Below are 22,895 nucleotides of genomic sequence, written 5' to 3' on the forward strand. Positions count from 1 at the left end.
GCAATCGTAATTTCATCATCATCATCTGATTGTTTCAGACTACAACACATCATGCACTTTGAAAGAGAGAAGTTTTAAACTTGCAGCCAATTTTAATTAAACTTTTAGGAGCAGTGCACATTTAACGAGACAGATTTTAATCCTGGCTGTGAAATTAGGGCTTACTTTCACATGCAGTTTGAGTTCAAGTCTGTGAAGCCAATTTTTTCTGCACAACAAAAAGACTTCCTAAAAAAGTTTCAAATGCCTCCTCAGAGGTATCCTGGCCAAATCCATGCACACTCTCTGTTGAGGATTAATCACAGTGATTGTGAGGAAGCAAGTCACAGCCCAGCTGCATATCATGACCACCCACATCCAGGCTGACAGACTTTGTTCAGTCTGATCTGATCAGGAAAGTAAGTGAGGTTCAATGAATGATCACTTCTCTCATGCATCACTGTGGTTTTTGTTAAACTCACTTCATTAAACTCTTACAGAAGAAGAGATGCAGAAAGTTTTCTAGATGAACAGTTTCATCACATTTTTCTGCAGAATCATCACATTTCTCATATTTATCTTTATAATGAAGCTTTAAGACAAGAACGAGCAACACCTCTTAATACAGCTCAGCTCACTCGTCTGCATACATTGTTCACTTGGATGTTTCCTGCAGGAGCTCAGACACAAAATATGTCTGTGGTGTGCACATGAATTCATCAACAAAATTTTGCATTTTTTTTTTTTTTTAAGTTATGAAAGTCACATTTTCTGTTTGATAAAGTAAAAAGTATGATGATAAAGCTGTCATCTCTGATGGACTTTTTTTTTTTTGCAGTTGACACTTATTTTATTATTCTATCCATATATTCTTGATTTTTTTGCACAATATACTTTTTTTGTTTTGCTGTTGTGACTCTGCAGTTTTTAAATCTTAAAGAGCTGCTGGTCCTGGATTGTAGGTGAGTGATGTCGCAGCTTGGCGTGCTCTGCCTCATGTGGCCCCAGACAGTCTCTGAGAACCTCAGCATGTCTGATGTTATAAATCACGTTTCTTCATTCAGGGAGCTGGTTTGTTATCAGCACAGAAGGAACTGTTGTGGCAACTGAAAAGGCACAGTCACTGTTTTAAGTTCTCTATCCTTACTAAATGTCTGGACATTTAGTGGGTTTCACATAAGTCTGTGGGTCTGTGGGTTTGTGGGTCGGTGGGTCTGTGGGTCTTCAGGTCTGTGGGTTTGTGGCCTGGTGTCAGGCTCTTTCGATCGGTCGTGATCAGACCATATGCAGAGAAACTTCTGACCCAGAATGGATCGCACACAAAGCTTATGCTTTCAATACACAATGCAGATGAGTGCTGCCAGAAATGTATGGATGGAGATCCATTGTTTATCATAGGCCCCGTTCAGCAAAAGTCATACTGCTAGTTCATCAGCTTTGCACATTTGAATAACAACGCATCATGGCCCCTGGGGTTGTGTATAAAAAGGCTGATGAATCATGGAGTTAGCAGAGCAAGTTTAACCATCCACTGGGAACTACCTAAACCACCATCATGGGCAAGGTAACGGGTCATTTACTCATGTTTATGATGAAATGTGTCACATTAATGAGGTCAAACTAAAAGGTTTGCACAAAACAAAACACTGTGACTTTAAATCTTTCCTTTTAGATCGTCTTCTACGAGGAGAGGAACTTCCAGGGTCGCTCCTATGAGTGCATGAGCGACTGCTCTGACATGTCCTCCTACCTGAGCAGGTGTCAGTCCTGCAGGGTGGAGAGCGGCTGCTTCATGGCCTATGAGCGTCCCAACTTCATGGGCATGCAGTTCTTCTTGAGGAGGGGCGAGTACCATGACATGCAGCGTCTGATGAGCATGGGCATGATGTTTGAGACCATCAGGTCCTGCAGAATGATTCCCTATGTAAGAGCTCTCAGACAGGAATTCCTCTGAGTTTGGTTCTTTAGTCTGAAATGATTCTGACCTCTTCTCTCTGTGTCTTTACAGCACAGAGGTCCCTTCAGGATGAGGATCTACGAGAGGGAGAACTTCAATGGTCAGAGCAACGAGCTGATGGATGACTGCGACAATATCATGGAGCGTTACCACATGTCTGAGTGTCAGTCCTGCAACGTGATGGAGGGTCACTGGCTGCTGTACGAGCAGCCCCACTTCAGGGGCAGGATGATCTACCTGAAGCCTGGAGAGTACAGGAGCTTCAGGGAGATGGGCATGAGTAGCATGAGGATCCAGAGCATGAGGCGTATCACCGAAATGTGTTAGACTTCTCCATTTGACACAAGAAAATAAAGCAATGTAAAATTCATTAACATATTTGTGCCGCCAAGTTTCTGACTGAACACCATCAACAAATATCTTCACACAAAGAGGCCTTACAAGGTCAGGTACTGCTAAACTAAAACATCTGTACATGACAGGAATGTGCAAAAGAATGGTGTAAGATTAAAACCACAAAACACTCACACTTTAAGCTTGACTTTTGGAGCATCTCTGCTCAAACACCCTTCTCTATTCACTTTGACACCACCTGAGTCAACCCTTCAGAATCTTTCAAGTGTCCTTCACTTAAGACAATCACAACTTTTGGCAATGTTCTTATCCTCAGATTGACCAAAAAATTGAGACATATACGCCCAGCACCTCATCACCATACATGAAACAGCTTCAGAGGCTGATGTTCAGATATGCGACAGAGGCCTGACTAATGGAGCAGCTCCTATTCAGTGGAGGCCACCATCTTGCACAGCCATGATTCTGCAGCACCTCAGAACAAACAAAGCTCGAACATGTGAGTTAATAAGAGGCTGAAAATGAAGCTGTCAGAAGACGAGGTAGAAGAGGGACGTTGTTGTTCCTGTGTATGAAATATTTGATAGTTAAAACTTGACAAATGAACTTCTTGTTGTTGAAGCCAATGTCAGGAGGGGGTGGGTGTAGGAGCTCAATTTAGAATCTGACTGCTATATGTCAGTAATTGTTTCCATTTCAAGTGCAGCTCTAAACTCTGGAGAAACTGCTTCTGTGTGCAGCCCAGCTGGAACAGTTTTTCCTTACCAACATTTTCAGCATAGTGTCAACAGCTCACACTGAAATCTGTCTTTCTCCTTGACATGTGTGTTCAGGTTGTCTCTGATCTTCTTGGTCAAAGGGGTTTGACCAATCAGACTTGAGTATGTAACACAGCTGGGTGATGATTACAGACAATCTGCTTGACTCTGTTTCTTTTTAACCGTCACTTTTTTTTCCGAGGCTACCAAAACTAAGAAGTTTAAAGCACTACATTAGTGATTTGAGATTAAAAAAACAAACTTTTTTTTTTTTATACCAGGAGATCCTCCACGTGTTTAAGTCAGGTTAGAGGATCTTAAATTAACATTACACCTGAGATTAAAGAAGTCGGATTATTTAAGTAACTGATTAAAATCTGGACTCGTGTTTGTTCAGTCTGAACACTTTTAACTCTCGGGTTGGAACGCATGATGAGATCAATCTAAAGGGCTGACAATTGTTTGGCCCATAGAGACCTGGCTTGGTAACTGGAGGTTCAAATCCTGGCATATACTAAGAGGGACCCAAATAAGCTGATAGATGGAGAGGTGTTGAAATAATTACCTGCTTACTGCCAGGGTGCCCTTGAGCAAGGCACCATATCTGCAACTGCTCACTGTTGTGGAACCTCCAGGGTCACTAAGTGAAACTGTAAATCTGAGTTAGTGATGGTGTCGTCTCCTGCTGCTGTGTGAGTCTAGAGTCACTGAATGAGGAGCGGTGTAGACGTTGTGTTAAAAGAGAATCACTACATTTTATTGAAAATGTTTGTACACTGGTGCTCTAATAACAAGACTCCATGATACGCCTCATGCTCTGGATCCTCATGTTGGAGCCAGTGTCTCTCAGGCTCCTGTGCTCTCCTGGTCTCAGGTAGATCATCCTGCCCCTGAAGTGGGGCTGCTCGTAGCCCAGCCAGTGGCCGTCCATCACGTTGCAGGACTGACAGTCGGACATACGGAAACGATCCTGCATGTTTTCACAGTCGTCCATCAGCTCGTGGCTCTGACCGTTGAAGTTCTCCCTCTCATAGACTCTCATCCTGAACTGACCTCTATGCTGTTAGATTAAAGAGCATACAAAATGTCACTGATACTGTCTTTATCTGCATCTTTTCACAAACATGACACAGGGGGTGAGGACAAACAGCAGAGTTACTGTACCATGGGGATCATACGGCAGGATCTGATACAATCACTCATGCCCATACGCTGGTAGTCAGAGTACTCTCCCCTCCTCACAAAGGCCTGGTTCCCCATGAAGTTAGGACGGTCGTACACCATGAAGCAGCCGCTCTCCACCCTGCAGGAGTGACACCTGCTCAGGTAGGAGGACATGTCAGGGCAGTCGCTGCTGGTCTCATAGGAGCGACCCTGGAAGTTCCTGTCTTCGTAGAAGATGATCTGAAATAAAAACAGAGCGCATCATGCTGCGTGAACGCTTTGGTTTTACACCTTGCACCTGAACGTCAGTGAAAATGTGAGAGGCGAAAAACTGCACACACCTTTCCCATGGTCATGGCTACAGTTTGGACTGTTTTGGCTCTAAAAGACTGCACAGTCTTCTGGACGTCCTGCTTGTGCTTTTATACCTGACCTCACAGCCACAGGATCCATGACCCCATTGTTTAAAGTCCTGACAGAGCAACATGGAGCAGAGGCCCCCGTGTATGTTTCAATTCAAAGTGACCCTCAACACATCGTGAACTGCGGTGGTTGCATTTGTGAGGAGAGGCCCCGCTTTGCTTTGTCTCTGTGCAGGAACAACAGAGGACATGTTTTCCACACACCATACTTTCTTTAAAGAGCTAATTAAACCTGTTACCAAAAACTCCACCACTAATACATGCATTAGTGAATATCTGTGTCACACAGGGAATCGGCTAGTTTAAACCATGCTCGGAACAACACAGGATCCATGGAGCACTGAACAAAGGTAGTCATTTATCCAGCATTGAGCACATTTAAACACAGTAAAGATTAACAGGGGAGAGTATTTTCATGTTTGAGTTATGTTTCAGACTTCACATTGTCATATGCTTGTATTGAAAAATATGTTCTTCTTCTTCTTCTTCTTCTTCTTCTTTTTTTTTAGTTCACAAAATGTTCCAAACTCTTTATATGTAGATATTTTATGGTCTTAACTTTTATGTATTTCAAACCAGTTTGTGTGTTTTACTGGATCACAAAAACAAAAATGTCCTGCTCTGATATTCTTTGTGATTTAGAAACATATCAAAGCAAGACAAGGCACTGATTTTTCTAGACGTTTTTTTGTATCCTAAATTATTTGCCCAAAAATGAAATGCCTAATAGATTTGTACTTTTAGAATGTGAAACAGGTGTCTGGTATCAAATCTAAGTTTTATTGTGGTTTATGTGTGACACCGTGAACTGTGGTCATTTCATTAAGTCTGGAATAGAAATCACATTAGTATTTAAAATTCTCAGAGGAGAACACGATTTAATCTGTGTTTCAGCAGGAAATCTTCTAATGCGTTCAGAATTGTGTCATTTTTATCAGCAACTGCCTGTGTTTGCCTACAATTAGGCGAACACAGGCAGTTGCCTGGGGCCCCAAGATTCCCAGGGGCCCCCAAAGCATCTCTTAAAACATGATTAATGAAGTTCTCTTCAATTGAAAGCATTTCTTTTTTCTGAATCTTACATCACATGCTTCAAAATACATCAAAAGGCTTAATCTTTAATGATGGTTTTGGGTACTCCCCCTCCCTTCTTATTCAATGGGCTATTCCATGTTACAACACATCTGAAAATTTGATTCAGGAAGAAAGTGGTAAAACACACTTTTTCCCCCATTTTTTTCTTATTTTCAACCAAGTCAGAAATAAAAACAATGTTGCTCTGAGATCTGAGATAAACATATCAGACTTTTAGGATTTGAAGGACTTTATCTAGCCCAGGAAACAGGATCATTTTCTCAAAATCAAACTTTTTGAGTTGGTGATAAACATTATTGTACAAAATCTCTTTTTTGGATACATAACTCACTGGACAGAGGGTCAAATAAAAATACATTAACTTTAAAATAATAGTACCAAAAAGTATGGTAACTGTAAATTTCACCTCTTTCAGTAGATTTTTTTCCAGTTTTATGTTGTGCTTGATATTTACATATTTTTTCTTTACTAAATTATTTTTTTAAATATTTACCTATTGTAATGTTTTTCACTTCATCCTTTCTTGTTTGTTACTGTTACTCTGTAAATTCCCCACTGTGGGACAAATAAGCTGTCGATTGACCATCAAAGATTTCAAATCCAGGACAAAGTGGACTAAATGATGTTTTCACTTTTTTCAAAATCAAACTTAAGTACAGAACTTGAGGAAATGCATTTAGTTGTGTTAAGTTACCATGTACAAGATTAGCACTGTCTCATGCCTTGATTCTGGGAAAGAGACAGTGGACCCAGGGAAGGCCAGTCTAGCTCTGAGGAAGATGAGTTACAAGGACATGGAGGGCCCCATTGACTGGGTTTGCCTTGGGCCCCTAAACCACTAAATATGCCCCTGATTTTTATGCGGATGTGTAGCTACTTGTGGAACCATTTGTGAACCCCACCCTGTGAGGTGAAGCTCTTCCTTGTGCTAATTTTGTAGTTGTGAGATAATGACTGACCGGCTTCCTGTAACCAATTAGCTGAAACTCTCATGGCCCGTGTGCTGGTCCCTTACTGTCTTTAATCAAGGGGTTATATTGGTGGTCCTTAGAGTTCCAGTGAATCCTCTTTTCATTACTGACACCAATGAGCGCCTCACCTCTGCAGGTGCAGCTTGCAGCAAAGTACGGGTAACAAGAAAGTAACAGGGTTATGATTAGGGATGCACTGATCCAACTTCTCTTGTTCTGATACCACTACTGATATCTGGGCTTTTGGTATGGACCGATACCGATCTGATACTGGTACCAGTGTTAAATAATAACCTGAATGTCCTTCTGTGGGATAAAACTGGTAATGTTTTGGGTAAAGGCATAAAATGAGCAGATGGAATTATTGAAGTGAATAAGTATTTGAACTCTAAAATATTTAAATGTTTACCAGCAGAACAAAGCTTCATAATGCACAGAAACTATTCAACAGTTATACCCTGTAGACTAGTAATTCAGCAAAAAAAACAAAGAAAGTGAGGTATCAGGTAAAATTTCTAATAAGTAGCCAAAAAAAAAGCATAGAGCTGGTTGCCTGGATCGGCACCATGGATCGGCCCCTTCCCACCGATACCGATCTATCTTTGAGGGGCACCCATACACTGATACCCAATACAAGGAACCATAGTGGCGCATCCCTGGTTATGATTGGGTAATCGGGTTTATGATTTGCAGCTAGTGCAGATGCACAGTTGATGTCAGCTGTCACGGTTAATGGAAAGGGCAATACATCCTGGCACACTTGTTGAAACTTGTGTCTTTTGGTCTCTGTCCCTACTCTGTGTGTGTGTGTGTGTGTGTGTGTGTGTGTGTGTGTGTGTGTGTGTGTGTGTGTGTGTGTGTGTGTGTGTGTGTGTGTGTGTGTGTGTGTGTGTAATACATCATTTAGCCACATGGTGCCGCCAGAGAGTATCTCTGGTGCTGCCAGAGAGCATCTCTGTCTGAGGCCTCTGATTATTCCCTCAGTCATCCTCTAAATGGTGCTTCTTTGTGCTTTTGCTCAGTTTTACGGGTTATTTTGAGGAGCCTGGTTTTGCAACCTGCAGATAGAAAACAGAGTGCTGTGGCATGCTAGTCTGATCTCTGCTGACTTTACCTGCTCTGGGTAATAGTCAAAGATAGTATGATCTTACTTCCTGAACACCATATTAACTCAGGTTTTTCTCTTTTGAATCTCACAGGCCGTTAAATACTGTGTCCATATAAATTCAGTAGGAAGGAAGGCTTTTTTGAAGTTCAACACCTTTTTAAAAAGAACAGTCCCATACCTCGTCCATTAAATCAAAACATTTCATAAAACTTAGATCTGAACAGCTCAGACTTTAGTGTATTCAAGCACAGAATAACAACCAAACAATGAGGATCTCTTTCTTTTTCCAGTCTGTAATCAAAATTTGCAGTCAGATTATACAACAAACAAACACAATAAAATCTGATTATAGATCATCAACATTAAAAACTGGCTATGCTTTGTTGCAGCTTTTTCTGCATCTCTGATGTCTTTGATTGGACAGTTAGCAGGAGTCAGTGATCCTTCTAATGGAGTTGAATCTCAGTTCGTCGTAGCCCATCTCCCTGAAGCTCCTGTACTCTCCGGGCCTCAGGTACATCATCCTGCCCCTGAAATGTGGCTGCTCGTAGATCAGCCAGTGGCCGTCCATCACGTTGCAGGACTGGCAGTTAGACATGTGGTGGCGGTCCTGGATGTTGTCACAGTCTTCCATCAGTTCGATCATCTGACCGCCAAAATTCTCCATCTCGTAGATCCTGATTTTAGAGGAGCCTTTGTGCTGGAGAGAGAAAAGTGAACACAAGGTTATGGGGTCTTTGACACTCAAGTTCAAAAAGCAGACATGTTGAACTTATTATGTCTTACTGAGGGGATGATACGACAGGACCTAATGCAGTCACCAAAACCAATCATCTGCTGGTAGTCAGAGTACTCTCCCCTATATACCAGGTACTGGTTTCCCATGAAGTTAGGGCGGTCATACACCATGAAGCAGCCGCTCTCCACCTTGCAAGAGTGACATCTGCTCAGGTGGGAGGACACGTCGGTGCAGTCGCTGCTGGTCTCATAGGAGCGACCCTGGAAGTTCCTGTCCTCATAGAAGATGATCTGCAATCAAACCAAGAGACGGTGAAAACACTCATGCATGTTGCCTGTCTGTGCAGCAGAGCAATGAGTGTGTGCGAACCTGCAGCTGATACAGATGCACAGTTGATATTAGCTGTCACAGTTAATGGAAAGGGTTATGACAAACCTACCTTTCCATGCATGGTGGCTGATACTGTGAGCAATGCAGTAGCAATCCTATCCTGTATTTAGGCCTTTTTTATAGCTAACGGCAGATCCACACAATCGACAGCACCATTGTGCAGAATCCATGAGTCAGCATGAGTTTGCAGTGTGAGTGGCTCAGTGTCTGACTGCTGATGGGAGAGGGTTTTTTATTTGTCTATAGACTCTGTTATCCTGGATCAAAAGGCTCCTGTACATATATCAGGAACTCTGAGACCGAAACTGATTCAAACCAAACAGTTCCACAAGTTGGCTTAGAGGATCGGAGGTGTTCATGAACTGTCTCTGATTAAAGATGAGCATTCTTTGTGTAAAGTGTTTAACTTATTAACAAGTTGTAATGTAATGAGGACAAAGACAGTGATCCAAGAGTGTGTTTACTTTATTGCATTCTAGGACAACAGTCGTAAAGCAGGCTGTCTAGCAGTACAAACCGTGCTGCACGTGCGCAGTCAAACAATAACTAAATAAGGCCACACTTTGCACAGGTGCAGTAGTTACCTGGACCATTTTTGTTTAAGGGTGGTCGCATAAAGCACAATTTAATCTGAAGTGGGCTGAAGAAATAAAAAAGATGAAAGTAAGGGGGAAAGAAAAGAAGTAGGATGAGAGAAAGGAAAGAAGACCATAAGAAATAAATAAATAAAGACCATTTTACTGTTAGCATATTGGAATAGTTCACTATTATTCAGCTTAGTAAGAGAACTTCACTCTACCTTCATCAATGGAGGCATCATTAGGAGGAGGACGCAGAAATTTCAGCAGAAAACCTTTTGGGATAAAGAAAAATATGTTTGCATTTCCATATTTTGATATTTAGAAGGGATCCAGCTCTTTTCACCACAACCACTAGGCGAAGCTTTGGTTAAAAACATTTCAAGCTATTGTTTAGTGCACTGACTCACTTGTGCTTAACATGTCATTTAGGCTTTCTGTATGAAAATTAGACAGGCTGGTGCTATAGAGACAGTTAACAGCTGGTGTGCATGGATAGGCTACTTCTAAACATTGATTTTCTAGCCTGCTTTATGATGCACCATGCAGCAAAATATGACAACGTTAGGTTTAAGCCCCATACAGCCTAGATGTTATCACGGTGGGATAGTTAGCATATAGCAGACAAGCTATGCTGCTTTCATCAAAACCAAGCCTACTACAGAGTTATTGCAATGTCATGTCGCTGAATGCGATAAACAGAGATCCTAGAACAGATCTGCGCCTTTCTTATGCTGTTGATAAATACATGTAGCCATATTCAACTCATTTGAAAAAAAGTTGCACACACTACAAACTGTTGTAGTTCGTTTAGCATTGTCCGTCACCCAGGTAGCTAACACAAACACTGGACAAAGTTACCAGCAGCAACTAAATTTCACCAAGCCCCCTACTAATGTGATTTATCACTTTCCGCTATCTTGTTTTTTTTTTTTTTTAATCTTCCTCCTCTTTTCTCTTCTTTATTTTCTGGCTGCCGGATGGATTAATTCGCTTCATCCTTGAGGATGTTTTGTATTTTGCCTGCTGCTTGATCATGAAACCGGCTGGCTGCTGCGTGCTGTCAGCGACTACTGAGAGGGGACCCCTGAGGGGGGATTCCAAATCCCAATAACAGTGTCATTGCACCTTGGCTGCCAAGGGGTGCTCACACTGTTTGTCGTTGCGTTTTACTCATAACAATCGTTGTCTTGGGGCCCCAGGCCAGCAGGGGGCCCCAGGCAGTTGCCTGGTTTGCCTGCCTTATCGACGGCTCCGCTGATGTCCACTCTCATTTCTTCTTTGCACCATGCTCAACATTTGTCAGCTCCAGTGGGTCTTTTGACTCACTGCAGTAAGAGCAACACGTCTTCAGTTTGCACTTCATGTTACTGTTTGTGAGCTAACAACCTTTTAAAACAGTCAGTGACTTCCGTTTATAACTGTAAGTGCCTCATAGAGAATAGTCGTATTTTAGTTTGTCACATCCATGCTGCTGATGGCTGAAGTGATTTTCTTGCAGACAAGTTTTTTCTGACTCGCTCTAATGCCACTTTTTCTGGCTGCCAAACAAGATGGTGTCATTTCTTTCTACCTCCGTTGCTATGGTGTTGTGGATTTCTAGCAGAAGTTCCCTTTTTCCTGTAATGCGTCCCTCCTTGTCGCAAATTCTGTGGGTCTGTCCAGCTAAACCTCAAATATTTAGGGGTGTGTTGTGTAAATTATGATTGTTTTCAGCCACCACATTTATCAACACCTGATCAGACTAAGCCATGATTGGCCCTGGTTTGCACGTTTCACAAATCACACTTGAACATTAGGCTGATTGTTACACCCAGTTCTGCCCCAATTCCCATGCAAGATTGATAAATGAGAGTCATTGTCTTTGCTGTCGTAGCTGTCAAGTTTAAATGCCATGTGTTCTGCTTGTCAGCTGTTTTTCAGGTTCATGTGACAATCTCCCTCATTCAGGAGCATCGGTAGGCTGCATTGCTCAGTTCTGTGCTCTTCAGCCCCACAGTACTCACTGAATCTTGAGATCCAGCCTTCTGAAGAGTTTTACCAACAGCAGCAGCATTTAGAGTCCAATAGGGGATATTGAGAACTAAATTTGGTGACTTAGCGCCCTGATAGTGGCAGCCAGTCACAGCAGCTCCTCACAACTTTTCGCTTTTTCTACTTTTTATGTCATTCCTTGCTTTTATTAGTTTCTTTCTTTTTAGCAGTTTTGTTGTGTTGCACAATTCAGTCATGGATGTGCATTACATGACACTGCTACTTTTTTTTCTACTCATTTTTGGAACTTTTAAGTCCTCTACTGGCAACCTGTTCAGCAGCCCCATTGTTTACAGCCGTGAACAGCTGTTGGCGCTGCGCCAGGCCAGGCCACCTCCCTGGGAGAGACCGACATCCCCATTAGGCTAAGCAGGAGAAGGAGGGGATGCAGGGCCAGAGTGCAGCATCGGGAGAAGAGGAGACGCTACAAGCCGGCCGTCCCGTCCATCATCATGGGAAACGTAAGGTCTCTCCCTAACAAGATGGAAGAGCTCTGTCAGGGAAATTTTACCTGTTACAAAATCACAGTGTGATGAATCATTTCCTTTAATTCACATGCATCATGGAGAGAAGACCTCTGCTAGGTGTTCTCTCCAACTAAGAGGTTGTCTTGGCTTATATACAGTTAGAGCTAAGGTGATAAATATTCCACAGGACAGCTAATAAACAACATTTGTTGAGATTCAAAAAAACACATGTCCAAACTCCAGTGGGGGTTTACACTTTCTCAAACTGACCCCCTACTGTTAAAGCTATCCCCTGTACTAAGGACATTGAGATGTTGGCGGTTAGTTTGCAGCCATATTATCTGCCGAGGGAGTTTTCGCATGTCACAGGGATTACAGAGTACATCCCCCCCTCGGCTGATGCTGCTGCAGCCTGTGAGCTCCTCCATGGTGAAGTGTCCAAGCTGCAAACATCTCACCCTCAGTCCCTGATCATCAACTCTGGGGACTTTAATCATACAATGCTCTCCTCCACTCTCCCTACCTTCACACAGTATGTGGACTGTACAACCAGGGACAATAAGGGGCCGTTTACACGACAACGGTTTTAGAGTGAAACGCACAAGTTTTGTTGCGTTTCAGCTTGGCGTTTACACAGAAACAGCGTTTCAGCTGACCTTAAACGCAAACTTTTGAAAACAGCCTCCAGAGTGGGATTTTTCTGAAACGCTGCCGACACCGTTGTGGTGTAAACAGTGAGTGTTTTCAGTGGAAACGATGACGTCACACTCTGCCTGGCGCGCATGCATACAACAGGAGAACAGTACTGTTGTTACGATTGTCGTGAACTACCGTGTTGGGCTTGTGCTGCTCAATCTGCTATATCTGCTGACTGTCTTTATACAAAATGTGTAACTTTTGCTCCACTTTTTGACTTAGTATTCCCCAAAACACCAGATGATCGGCTCAACTCTACTCCGGTGGAGATCTCCCAAAAGCTGCTTCTGGACAAGACAGTTATAGCACCACCTACAGGCATGCTTACTACAGCGGTTTCAGTCCATCAGTATTTCCGTGTACACGTAGATTTTTTTCACTGCATTTTCAATGGGTTTTAGAGTTTTCAGATGAAACTTTGTCGCGTACACGGGGCCTAAAACTTAGGACTTACTGTACGCAAACACCAAGGATGCATACACCTCCTCCCCCCTCCCCCACATGGGTCGCTCTGATCACAACCTGGTGAGACTGCAGCCCATTTACATACCTATGGTGAAGAAACAACCCCCACCATAAGGTATGTGAAGAAGTGGCCTGATGAGGCCACTGAGGCGTTGCAGGACTGCTTTGAGACCACAGAGTTGGATGTTCTGTGCAGCCCACATGGTGAGGACATCGACGCCATTACAGACTGCATCACAGACTATATTCAATTCTGCACAGAGAACACTGTACCCACCAAGAAAGTACGGTGTTTCTCAAACAGCAAACCCCGGATGACCCCTGAACTCAAAGCCCTGCTGAAGGAGAAGAAGAGGGTTTTTGGATCGGGGGACAAGGAGGAGCTGAGGAGGGTGCAGAAGGAGCTGAAGAAGAAGATCAGGGAAGGAAAGGCCAGCTACAGGACCAAGATGGAAAACCTCTTGCAACAGAACAGCGCAAGGGAGGTCTGGAGAGGCCTGAAAACCATCTCAGGTCACAGCAGAGGCCACGGGCGGGGACCTGAGGCAGGAGATCAGGAGTGGGCTAATGAGCTGAATTTATTCTTCAATAGATTTGACTCTGCTCCCACTCATTACCCCACTATTCCTAGAAATGACCAGTCTGCTTCTTCACACAGTCTCAGCTCTCCATCACCCCCATCATCACCCCCACCCCTCACATCCTCCACCACCACCGCTGCCTCTGGTCTCTCCATAACAGCAGACCAGGTGAGAAATGAGCTGAAGAAGATCAAGGAAGGCCACGGGTCCTGACAGCATCAGCTCTGTCAGGTGCTACTGCACATCTTCAACCTGAGCCAAAGCCTGGAGAGGGTCCCAACACTGTGGAAGACTTTCTGCGTGTTTCCTGTCCCAAAGACAGCGCACCCCAGGGAGCCCAACCACTTCAGACCTGTGGCCCTCACTTACTGCATTCACAGCAATAATAAAACATTCAGCAACAGAAGAACATATGCTATAAATGCATTACTGCATTCACAGCAATCAGCAGCATCTCTGGCTTTATCAATTGCCACCTTGTTACCCTTTTATGTGATTTTCTCCATGTAGTTATCAAACTCCATGAGGAGATTTCGCTCTGCTTGATAAGATTCTGGTAAAGACGACCCAATTGCGCGACTTCCAAACAAAAAAAACTTTAATTGAACTGTCAAAGTCCAAAAACACAAATTCACAGCTTTGCTGGTAAGACTATACTATTAACAATTTAGACAGCATGACTCTTGGACAAACATTACACGACATGACGATGTGACACAGGACAGGGGAAAGACACAGACTAAAATACATGAGGTAAAGGGGCACAGGTGAGAACAATTAGGGGCAGGGATGACAATCACAACAGCGGGAAAACACCAGGGCAGGACATGACGTAACCTGAAACGAGAGGAAAGACATGACTAACACAGAACCAGACCAGATAAACATAAGACAAAACTGATAAGACAAAAGATACGTATAAGTATACGTATAAGACGAGACATGACACTGCTGAGGGAAAGGTTTCCGCTCTTGGTTTTGACATTTTGTCATTTTGACAATCAACACGGGCACGGGACGCACGCATGGCTGCAGTTTAGATCAGCCTTGTCTCAGAAAATCAGCTGAGACCCAGAAGTGGAACGAGTTGCAGCTAAGACTAAAGTGGCTGCTCATTCAAGTCACGCTTACCAGCGATAGCCCGGCTTTTTTTAGCCAGCTTTGTGGAATACGCCCCTGAATGAGTTTGAGATCATGTTGTTTCTTTGTCAAAGGCTGTAATAGAGTGTAAGTATTAGAAAAGTAGAAAAAAGAAAAAAAATCCAGACGATGGTTCAGTGGAGTGGACTGACAGACTTGACCCTCAGACAGCTGTATGTAAAATAAAGTTCTATTAGAAGTTGATCAAGCAGTGACATCAGCAACACGTGTGTCAGGGGGATTCAGGCCTTGTTCACACTTAGCTGGGTATTATTCAAAAACAAATCAACAATTTCTTAAAAAAATAATACTTTCATCCATTCACTTTTGGCAGTGTTTTTCAGATGTGAAGCCCATGCCACCCAATCAGGATAAGCCCCTATCATTCAGCTGTGAAATTTGAAAGCCAAAAACTCTTGTTTCCTGATGTCTACATGAAACCAGAAAACTGGAATTTCCAAAATCTTCACTTTACCCAGAGTTTTCAGAAAACAATGTTTTTAGTGACATGAAACTGCAGTTTAGTGTGGACAATAGGCTGAAATGTGTAATAATATATACCCTTCCCCAAATGTATGTGTGCTTGCATGTGTGATCCTGATTGCCCTCATATGAAGCAGATGTGTGGGAGATCATATACCCCTGAGTCCCAGGTCCACATTACACTTCCTCTGAGCCAGTCTTGGCATTAAAACATCCTCTGTCCAGTAGCTGTAGTCTCAAGGCCTTGTTTCAGACCCAGCTCTGTGTGTCAGGTATACCTGACCTCAGGGGGTTAGTTTCCTGGCAGTGGTGGTTTGGTTTCTCAGTCTCTGAGCTCTGTTTTGGTTTGATGAGCCTCTTCAAAGGTTCTATGAGGAGTATAGAATAGAATAGACTTTATTTGTCATTGCACAAAAACAACAAGATTTCACTGTGCCATCCTGAATGCAGAGAACATTAAAAAAACAAGTACAACAAGGCATACATATTGAAGCATTCATACATTTTAAACAACATGTTAAAAACATGAAGTATAAAAATACATTGACCGTCATGTGATTGCACATAGTCCCATATTGTACTGTTAAATGAGGAGTGATTGCACATAGACCCATATTGCACTGTTAATGACTAAACAGAGAAATAGAGGGTCACATTATTGCAATTATTGGTCAGACATTAAGCTCAGTTAGGGCTCTGTGACAGAAACTGTTTTTGAGTCTGGAGGTGCAGGCTTTGAGTGCCCTATAGCACCTCCCTGAGGGTAGCAGAGAGAACAGGTGATGACTGGGGTGGCTGGAGTCTCTGAGGATCTTTGTAGTGGTGTGATGACAGCGTGTCCTGAAAATGTCTTCCATTGGGGGCAGACTGAGTCCAATGATCTTCTGAGCAGATTTAATGACTGTCAGAGTAGGGCTGGGACGACATGCTATTCTCTCGATTCAATTCTGTTACAATTTTTTGGGTGCCGATTTGATTTAACTTGCCATTCTTCCAAACTTATGATTTTTCTGATTTTTTAGTTTGTGTTTTTAACACCAGACCATGGGAAAAGTTAAATGATGATGATAATTGCTAGGTTGCTAGTTATGATGATAGTTGCTAGGCGCCACCCAGTTGGCTATGGTTGCCTTTTACAGCAGCTCTCTTCTTTGTCCGTTTCTTGTAATTTTTTCGTCTCTTTTCATAATCTTTGTATTTGGAGTGGATCATTACTTTGTATGGTTCATTGTTGGTCATGGACACCAAACTTTTTGTGGCTTCAGTGATATTTTTACTACTTTTTCTCCTGTGTTTGTCTGGAGATCCTACATGTATCCATGGCTGCATTGTTTACATGTGAACTCAGCTGTTAGCAGCCTGTAGCATGTCAATGCTAACTGGTGTAAGGCCTGATGTCTACCCACAAGATGAGAAGAAGGAGGTGAGGTTGACTGGTTCTGGCTGGTTCTCAGGTGTGAGCTAAGAAGTGACGACATCGACCCCTCCTTCCATCCGTCATTATTGGGAACGTAAGATCTATCTCCAATAAGATGGACAAGCTAGCAGTGCTAACCCAGCAAATGAGAGAATACCAGAGGGCAGAGTAGCATCATGCTATTCACAAACATGGCTAATGGAGCAAACATCAGACACCAACGCCACATTTGAAGAGCTTCACCTGCTGTGAGCAGACAGGACACAGGAGACAGAGATGGAGCATGACTGAAGAAGCTCAGTCCTGGACCCTGTGGAGGTGGAGACTGGCTGAACTGGACAATGATGGACAAGCTGTCATCATCTATTTTCTTATGAACCTTTTTGCACTTTCTATACACTTTCTTACTTTTGTTTTCTTGATTGCTGCTGTGACTTCAATTTTGTTGTACTTGTTACAATGACAATAAAGTTCTATTCTATTCTATTCTATTCAATTTTATTCTATAATGTCTACACACTCCAGCCAGCTGGTCAGTGCAGTCCTTCAGCACCCGTCCAGGGACACCGTCAGGTCCATCTGCCTTCCATGGGCTGACCGCCCGCAGCGTGCGCCTCACGTCCTGCTCCTCCATTGTGAGGCTGGAGCAGCTCTGGACTGCAGGGTGTGGTGTAGCTGCATCCGGAGATCCTGGGCAAAGAAGCTGGTCAGCTCCTCTGCCAGTGAGGCTCCTCCCTCAGCAGCTCCGGTGTTGGCCCTGTAGTTTGTGAGGTGCTTGACCCCCTACCACACCTGTCTGCTGTTGTTGCTCTCCAGGTGGTCCTCAATCCTCCTCCTATGGTCTCTCTTGGCCTCTCTGAGGCCTCTCCTCAGGTTGACTCTGGCTGCACTGTAAAGAGCGCTGTCACCAGCCCTGAAGGCGGTGTTTCTGTCTTTAAGCAGCTACTGGACCTTCTGGGTCATCCAGGACTTCCTGTTAGGGTACACCTGGATGGTCTTGTCCACTGTGACGTTGTCTGTGCAGTTCTTGATGTAGCACAGAACACTGCCCGTGAACACCTCCAGGTCTGGGTGTTCAAAAATGTCCCAGTTAGTCCTTTTAAAGCAGTCCTGCAGCTGCTCAGAGGCATCATCAGGCCAGGTTGTGATCCTCCTTCTGGTGCTAGGGGCAGATGCAGGGATCATGAGCAGGGACATGTGGTCAGACTGGCCCAGGTGTGCTAGCTGTTTAGCCTTGTAACCTAGCTTGATGTTGGAGTACACCTCGTGTATTAGCTCCTCTGGTGGCACACTTGACATGCTGATGAAACCTGGGGAGCACCGTTTTAAGGTCCACATGGTTGAAGTCCCCTGCTGTGATGTGTGCTGCTTCGGGGTGTCTACTCTGCTGCTTGCTAATGCTGCTATGGAGTAGTCCATTAGCCGCACTAGCATTGGCATCAGGTGGGATGTAAACAACAGTCACAAACACCGCCATTAACTCCCGGGGAAGGTAGATGGGCCTGCATTTTACAGTCACACATTCCAGTTCTGAAGACCCGGGAGTTCTTGCTATGTCTGTTGGGATGTTGTGCGAGTCAATAAAATAAGCTGTAACGCTCTGTGTGACCTCCTGTCCTATCCGGAGGAGTTCGTGTCTGTCATACCTGGTTTTAAGATCATCCAATAGTCTGTTTTCAATGCACTGGTTGACAGCAGTTAGCAGCAGCTATTGTGAGTGCCGCCATGGTAACCAAAAGCCAAAGGAAGAAGGGAGACTTTTCAAGATCACTTTCAAACTCCTCACAGCCCCCTGTAACTCACTTGGTATTATTTGACCTACTTACTCTACCTTGTGATTGTTGTTGATCTTTGTGGTTATCCCAGAGCAAGTCCTCTCTGTGAGATGTATCCCTTAAGGCGAAGCCAGAAATAGGGGCATGCTTTGGGGACAATCTGTCTCTTATACAAGGCAAGATACGGTGAAGAATCTGAGAGGTAATCTAAGAGGACTGGTTAAAGCCACCAAGCGGTTCTATTCGGTTCGTCTCCGCACGGCACGAATTTTATGGCGTTTCCACTGACTGATCCTGGGACAGATTCCCAAATAACCGAGACGAGCTGCCCCACTTTTTGGCACCCTTCCTTAGGTTTGCCAGACTAAACCAATCCGATCTCGGAAGGTGGCGCTACAACACACACTGCAGACCTAGATTAGTTGAAAGAATCATCACCTACGGTGCCGCAGCAGCTGTTTTTTCTCCTGGTGGCACAAAGCCTTCTCTGAAACAAAGCTTGATTGCACTTGGTATCAAAGGGCCACATGCCAATCACAGAGAGGATGAAAAACTGCATATCTCCCATCATTGCTCTTTGTTTACCTTGTTGAATTTTTTTCTTTATTGGATTTAACAGCGGGGTAAACTGTGTCGCGCTGCTATGGCGTCAGGCTACTATTTAACAGATGCGGATTCTAGCAACCGGCTTACCGTCTCCGTCTACCATGAGAGGGCACAGTTTGCTGTGGAAACACAATTGGGATCAGGCTTAACTATACCACACCGTACCAAGCCGTACTGAACCGAACCAAACTGCTTGGTGGAAACACGGCTTAACACTAACCCTGTCTCCCTGGTATAGCTACAGAAGGTGTATTACAAACATTTGTTATTAAACGGTCTCTCAGGTTTGAAAGAAAAAGTTTGGTATCTTAGGTTGCAGTTTTTACCCATGCATGTGTTTAATTCTACATCAGATATCACCAGCTTTGCTGAAAAATAACAGAGAAATTGTATCAAGTGTCATATATTCTGGATGCTTTCATGAAGCACTGAAATGATAGATGAAAAATGACCCAGTAGAGTTCAATTTGGATTTATTTTTAATTTAGAAGGACTTCTAACACATGTCCATTATGCGCCTCATGCTCATGAACCTTGTGCTGCTCAAGCCCAGCTCCCTGAAGCTCCTGTACTCTCCGGGCTTCAGGTAGATCATCCTGCCCCTGAAGTGGGGCTGCTCGTACAGCAGCCAGTGGCCATCCATCACGTTACAGGACTGACACTCAGACATGCGCAGACGGTCCTGGATGTTGTCGCAGTCCTCATTCAGCTCCTTCATCTGGCCGGCAAAGTTCTCCCTCTCAAAGATCCTCATCCTGAACTGGCCTCTGTGCTGTGTTTCATAGGAGAGCAGAAACCTGATGTTAATCTCTTGATGCCTGTTGTCCTGAATTTGTGACATACCCTATCATGCCACTGAAATGACCTTTGCATCTCATTATTACATATTGATTCATATATTACACATACAAAAGATCGTATCACATCCACTATGGCACAATATAGTGGTAAGGGGATGAACTTCTCTTTATATATGTGATATAACTTCATTATAGCTATGTTGCGTACTGTACCCAAATTTACAATCTCCACTTATTTTAACACCTGTAAGAATGCAAAACACTTCTAAACAATCTATTCTTTATTGTTGTTAATTAATTCAGGCAGTAAGGGGCTAACCTGATGTTTGTGGTGTTCTGACTTATGCAGAGTCTGCAGAATAGTTGATGTGTTTTTTTACTTACTGTGGGGATCATACGGCAGGACCGGATACCACTGCTCATTCCCATCATGTTCATGTAGTCGGCGTACTCGCCCCTCCTCATGAAAACCTGATTTCCCAGGAAGTTGGGACGGTCGTAGACCATGAAGCAGCCACTCTCCACCCTGCAGGACTGACACCTGCTCAGGTAGGAGGACATATCGGCACAGTCGCTCATGCACTCATAGGAGCGACCCTGGAAGTTCCTGTCCTCATAGAGGATGATCTGAAAACAGAATGGGACACGTTGTTTTGAGAAGAAGTGAAAGCTATTTCACTTTTGATCTATGAGTATTACTGAGGGCTCTGTCAGACTTACCTTGCCCAGGCTCATGTCAGTGGTGGTCATACTTGTAGATGAGCTGCTGCCGTGGAATATGCTACTGCTGCACTGCTGACCTGTTGGGTTAACCCTTGCTTTTATATCTGACTGAACCCTGCAGAGCAGGTGGGCCCCCTTTGTTTAAACCCCTGACCCAGCAACATGGCATAGAGCACTGTACAGTTGCCTATTAGTGTGAAACATTGGCATATGAATGGGCCCTCAAAGACTTTAGAACAGCTCCCTGTTGACGTATTGAATAAAAACTAGTGCTGTCAGGCGATTAAAAAAATTAATCTAATTAATTACAGGATTTGTAATTAATTAATCTAATTAATCGCATTTTAATCTCATATCTGCTTAGGGTCCCAAAATAAAGACTTTGAATTCCAGGACATTAAAATTACATTAAAAGACATTTAAAAATAAGGTGGGAATGTATACAACACATTTTTAGGTACCCTGATGCATAAGGAACACATGAAAAAAGTTTTATGGTTCTATCTTTACAAAATCTACACAGTCCTGCACCTAAGATAAGCTGATTTGATTTTTAGGACGTTTTTTGCTTTTGTCACATTTTTACTCCATGTTGACTCAATTTTCACTGCAATATGAACTTCTATACTTCTATGAGGTCAGGAGAACCAGGGCTAAAGGCTAAAAACTGTGAGGAACTATGTACAAAACACTTAACTCAAGTCTTGGATCAAAGAAAAGTACAGTATTTTCAGTTTAACATGCTCTGAACACACAAACTGTTGCTGATTGGTGCAGAGCAGCCCCAAGCTGAAACATGACACCAGGAAGATGGAAGGACATTTTCAAAGAATTCTTTAGATTTAAATACAGGATATATTTATCAATAATTTAGGGCTTGTTTAATACAGTAAAAAGTGTAGAATTATCTGTTTTTTTTTTACAGAATTGAGCTAGAGCAAACGGTTGATTTTCTGTAGATTTTCAAAGAGGACGTGTGAATAAATGCGATGTTGACGGCAATCACAAATTACTCTGCTTCCCTCCCTCCGGTTTAAAGCATGTTGCTGACGTTATATGTGATACATTCAGGGACCGTCGGAAATTTGAAAATCTTACGAGAACACCACTTTTTCCATGTAGGACACACGGTTTGTCAGACATTTAAAAATAAGTGCGTCTTTGAACGCCCCACGGGTTTGGATCCAGATTAATCTGCGTTAATTTTTCTGACGCGTTAATTTGCGGTGTAATTAATTAATCTAATTAACGCGTTAAAATGACAGCCCTAATAAAAACCATTCAGTCCTAAATGTCATATGTCTATGAATATATCCTCAGAGGTAGTTCAACTGAACTTAACCTTTAAGAAGTTTTCTTGTCCACACTAGCAAAGAGCTCACTAGTGCATCAAAATGCTCTGTTGTTAGCATCAGATGTTTGAGGAGTTTAGTGCAGAGTGCAATCTGTTGAATGTAACACTAGGTAACATGCTCATGAACCTGGTGCTGAAGTGCATTTCAACCTGTGGGGAGAGTTTCTCAAAAATCTGGACACAACCTATAAGTGGGCTAAAGGGTTTCAACCACAAACAGTCTAATGAAAGGACAGACCCAGAGGAAACTTTTACTGTTCAAGGCCTTCTCAGGAGACAAAATTTTGATTCTCGTTCCAGCCTCTTTCAAGTTTCAAATATTTCTACCTTAATTTCTCCTTTGTTTTTTTTTCTTCTAAAATTCACTCAGAGAAATGGTTGAAACTATTGCCACGGGAGTCTAATTTGAGACTTAGAGCGTATGCCTGGTTAATGGATCACTGTCATCTTCAAAGGAGAAAATAATGACGCTGTGATAAGCCTACTAAGATTAAGCAGCTTTACAAATTCCAAACTCTGTATTAAACATCAAATGATCAACATTTGTTTAAAAAAAAGGAACAACTTGATATGTTACAACAAATACTTCCTTTATTAAAGTAGTCTTAAAGTCTTATTATCATCATCATTCAATACAGATGCTTCCATAAATAACAGGTTGTAGCTGGGTAGCCAACAAAACCAAAAAGACAATCAGCAAGTTTGCCTTTTCACAATGCTAAGAGTTTTTACTTATAATACTTGCATTAAAATTGTTCAATGGGAGCCTGTCTGAGCTGTACAGCCCGAGGTGCAGCTGGACCGGGCCATGGATCCCTTGGGATCGGCTGCTGTGGGAG

At 43.1% G+C, this 22,895-nt stretch overlaps 4 protein-coding genes across 5 annotated transcripts; 1 reads left to right on the top strand and 3 right to left on the bottom strand.

Annotated features, from left to right (window-relative positions):
- The first annotated feature begins 1,534 nt into the window (after nt 1-1,534).
- On the top strand, nt 1,535-2,263 carry LOC141808885 (gamma-crystallin M1-like). Its single transcript, XM_074695653.1, has 3 exons — nt 1,535-1,543; nt 1,652-1,903; nt 1,988-2,263. Exons 1-3 carry the CDS (start codon nt 1,535-1,537, stop codon nt 2,261-2,263), a joined length of 537 nt encoding a protein of 178 aa, XP_074551754.1.
- Nucleotides 2,264-3,832: 1,569 nt separating this feature from the next.
- LOC141808060 (gamma-crystallin M3-like) lies at nt 3,833-4,568 on the bottom strand. Its single transcript, XM_074694381.1, has 3 exons — nt 4,554-4,568; nt 4,213-4,452; nt 3,833-4,108 (listed from the first exon to the last, which is right to left on the bottom strand). Exons 1-3 carry the CDS (start codon nt 4,566-4,568, stop codon nt 3,833-3,835), a joined length of 531 nt encoding a protein of 176 aa, XP_074550482.1.
- A 3,664-nt stretch (nt 4,569-8,232) lies between these two features.
- LOC141808059 (gamma-crystallin M3-like) lies at nt 8,233-9,042 on the bottom strand. The gene is made up of 3 exons (XM_074694380.1): nt 8,987-9,042; nt 8,595-8,837; nt 8,233-8,508 (listed from the first exon to the last, which is right to left on the bottom strand). Exons 1-3 carry the CDS (start codon nt 8,996-8,998, stop codon nt 8,233-8,235), a joined length of 531 nt encoding a protein of 176 aa, XP_074550481.1. The 5' UTR covers nt 8,999-9,042.
- Nucleotides 9,043-19,675: 10,633 nt separating this feature from the next.
- LOC141808887 (gamma-crystallin M3-like) lies at nt 19,676-20,801 on the bottom strand. 2 transcript variants are annotated; one of them, XM_074695656.1, is made up of 3 exons: nt 20,793-20,801; nt 20,364-20,606; nt 19,676-19,951 (listed from the first exon to the last, which is right to left on the bottom strand). In XM_074695656.1, exons 2-3 carry the CDS (start codon nt 20,556-20,558, stop codon nt 19,676-19,678), a joined length of 471 nt encoding a protein of 156 aa, XP_074551757.1. In that variant the 5' UTR covers nt 20,559-20,606; nt 20,793-20,801. The 2 variants fall into 2 exon arrangements, with proteins under 2 accessions (XP_074551757.1, XP_074551756.1); XM_074695655.1 differs by lacking the exon at nt 20,793-20,801 and adding an exon at nt 20,700-20,738.
- Nucleotides 20,802-22,895: the final 2,094 nt, after the last annotated feature.

The sequence above is a fragment of the Halichoeres trimaculatus genome, unplaced genomic scaffold (genome assembly GCF_033239565.1).
Source record: "Halichoeres trimaculatus isolate MK-OKI-2021-1 unplaced genomic scaffold, fHalTri1.1 fHalTri1_scaffold_19, whole genome shotgun sequence".
In the NCBI taxonomy this organism is placed as follows: domain Eukaryota; kingdom Metazoa; phylum Chordata; class Actinopteri; order Labriformes; family Labridae; genus Halichoeres; species Halichoeres trimaculatus.

What these genes read in the sequence shown, in the direction of transcription:
- LOC141808885 (XM_074695653.1), top strand. An exon ending in CCTGCAGAATGATTCCCTAT is followed by an intron (nt 1,904 to 1,987) that starts GTAAGAGCTCTC and finishes GTGTCTTTACAG; the next exon opens with CACAGAGGTCCCTTCAGGAT.
- LOC141808060 (XM_074694381.1), bottom strand. An exon ending in CCTGCCGTATGATCCCCATG is followed by an intron (nt 4,109 to 4,212) that starts GTACAGTAACTC and finishes TTAATCTAACAG; the next exon opens with CATAGAGGTCAGTTCAGGAT.
- LOC141808059 (XM_074694380.1), bottom strand. An exon ending in CCTGTCGTATCATCCCCTCA is followed by an intron (nt 8,509 to 8,594) that starts GTAAGACATAAT and finishes TTCTCTCTCCAG; the next exon opens with CACAAAGGCTCCTCTAAAAT.
- LOC141808887 (XM_074695655.1), bottom strand. Translation starts at nt 20,729, where the DNA reads ATGACCACCACTGACATGAGCCTGGGCAAG. An exon ending in CTGACATGAGCCTGGGCAAG is followed by an intron (nt 20,607 to 20,699) that starts GTAAGTCTGACA and finishes TTCTGTTTTCAG; the next exon opens with ATCATCCTCTATGAGGACAG. An exon ending in CCTGCCGTATGATCCCCACA is followed by an intron (nt 19,952 to 20,363) that starts GTAAGTAAAAAA and finishes TATGAAACACAG; the next exon opens with CACAGAGGCCAGTTCAGGAT.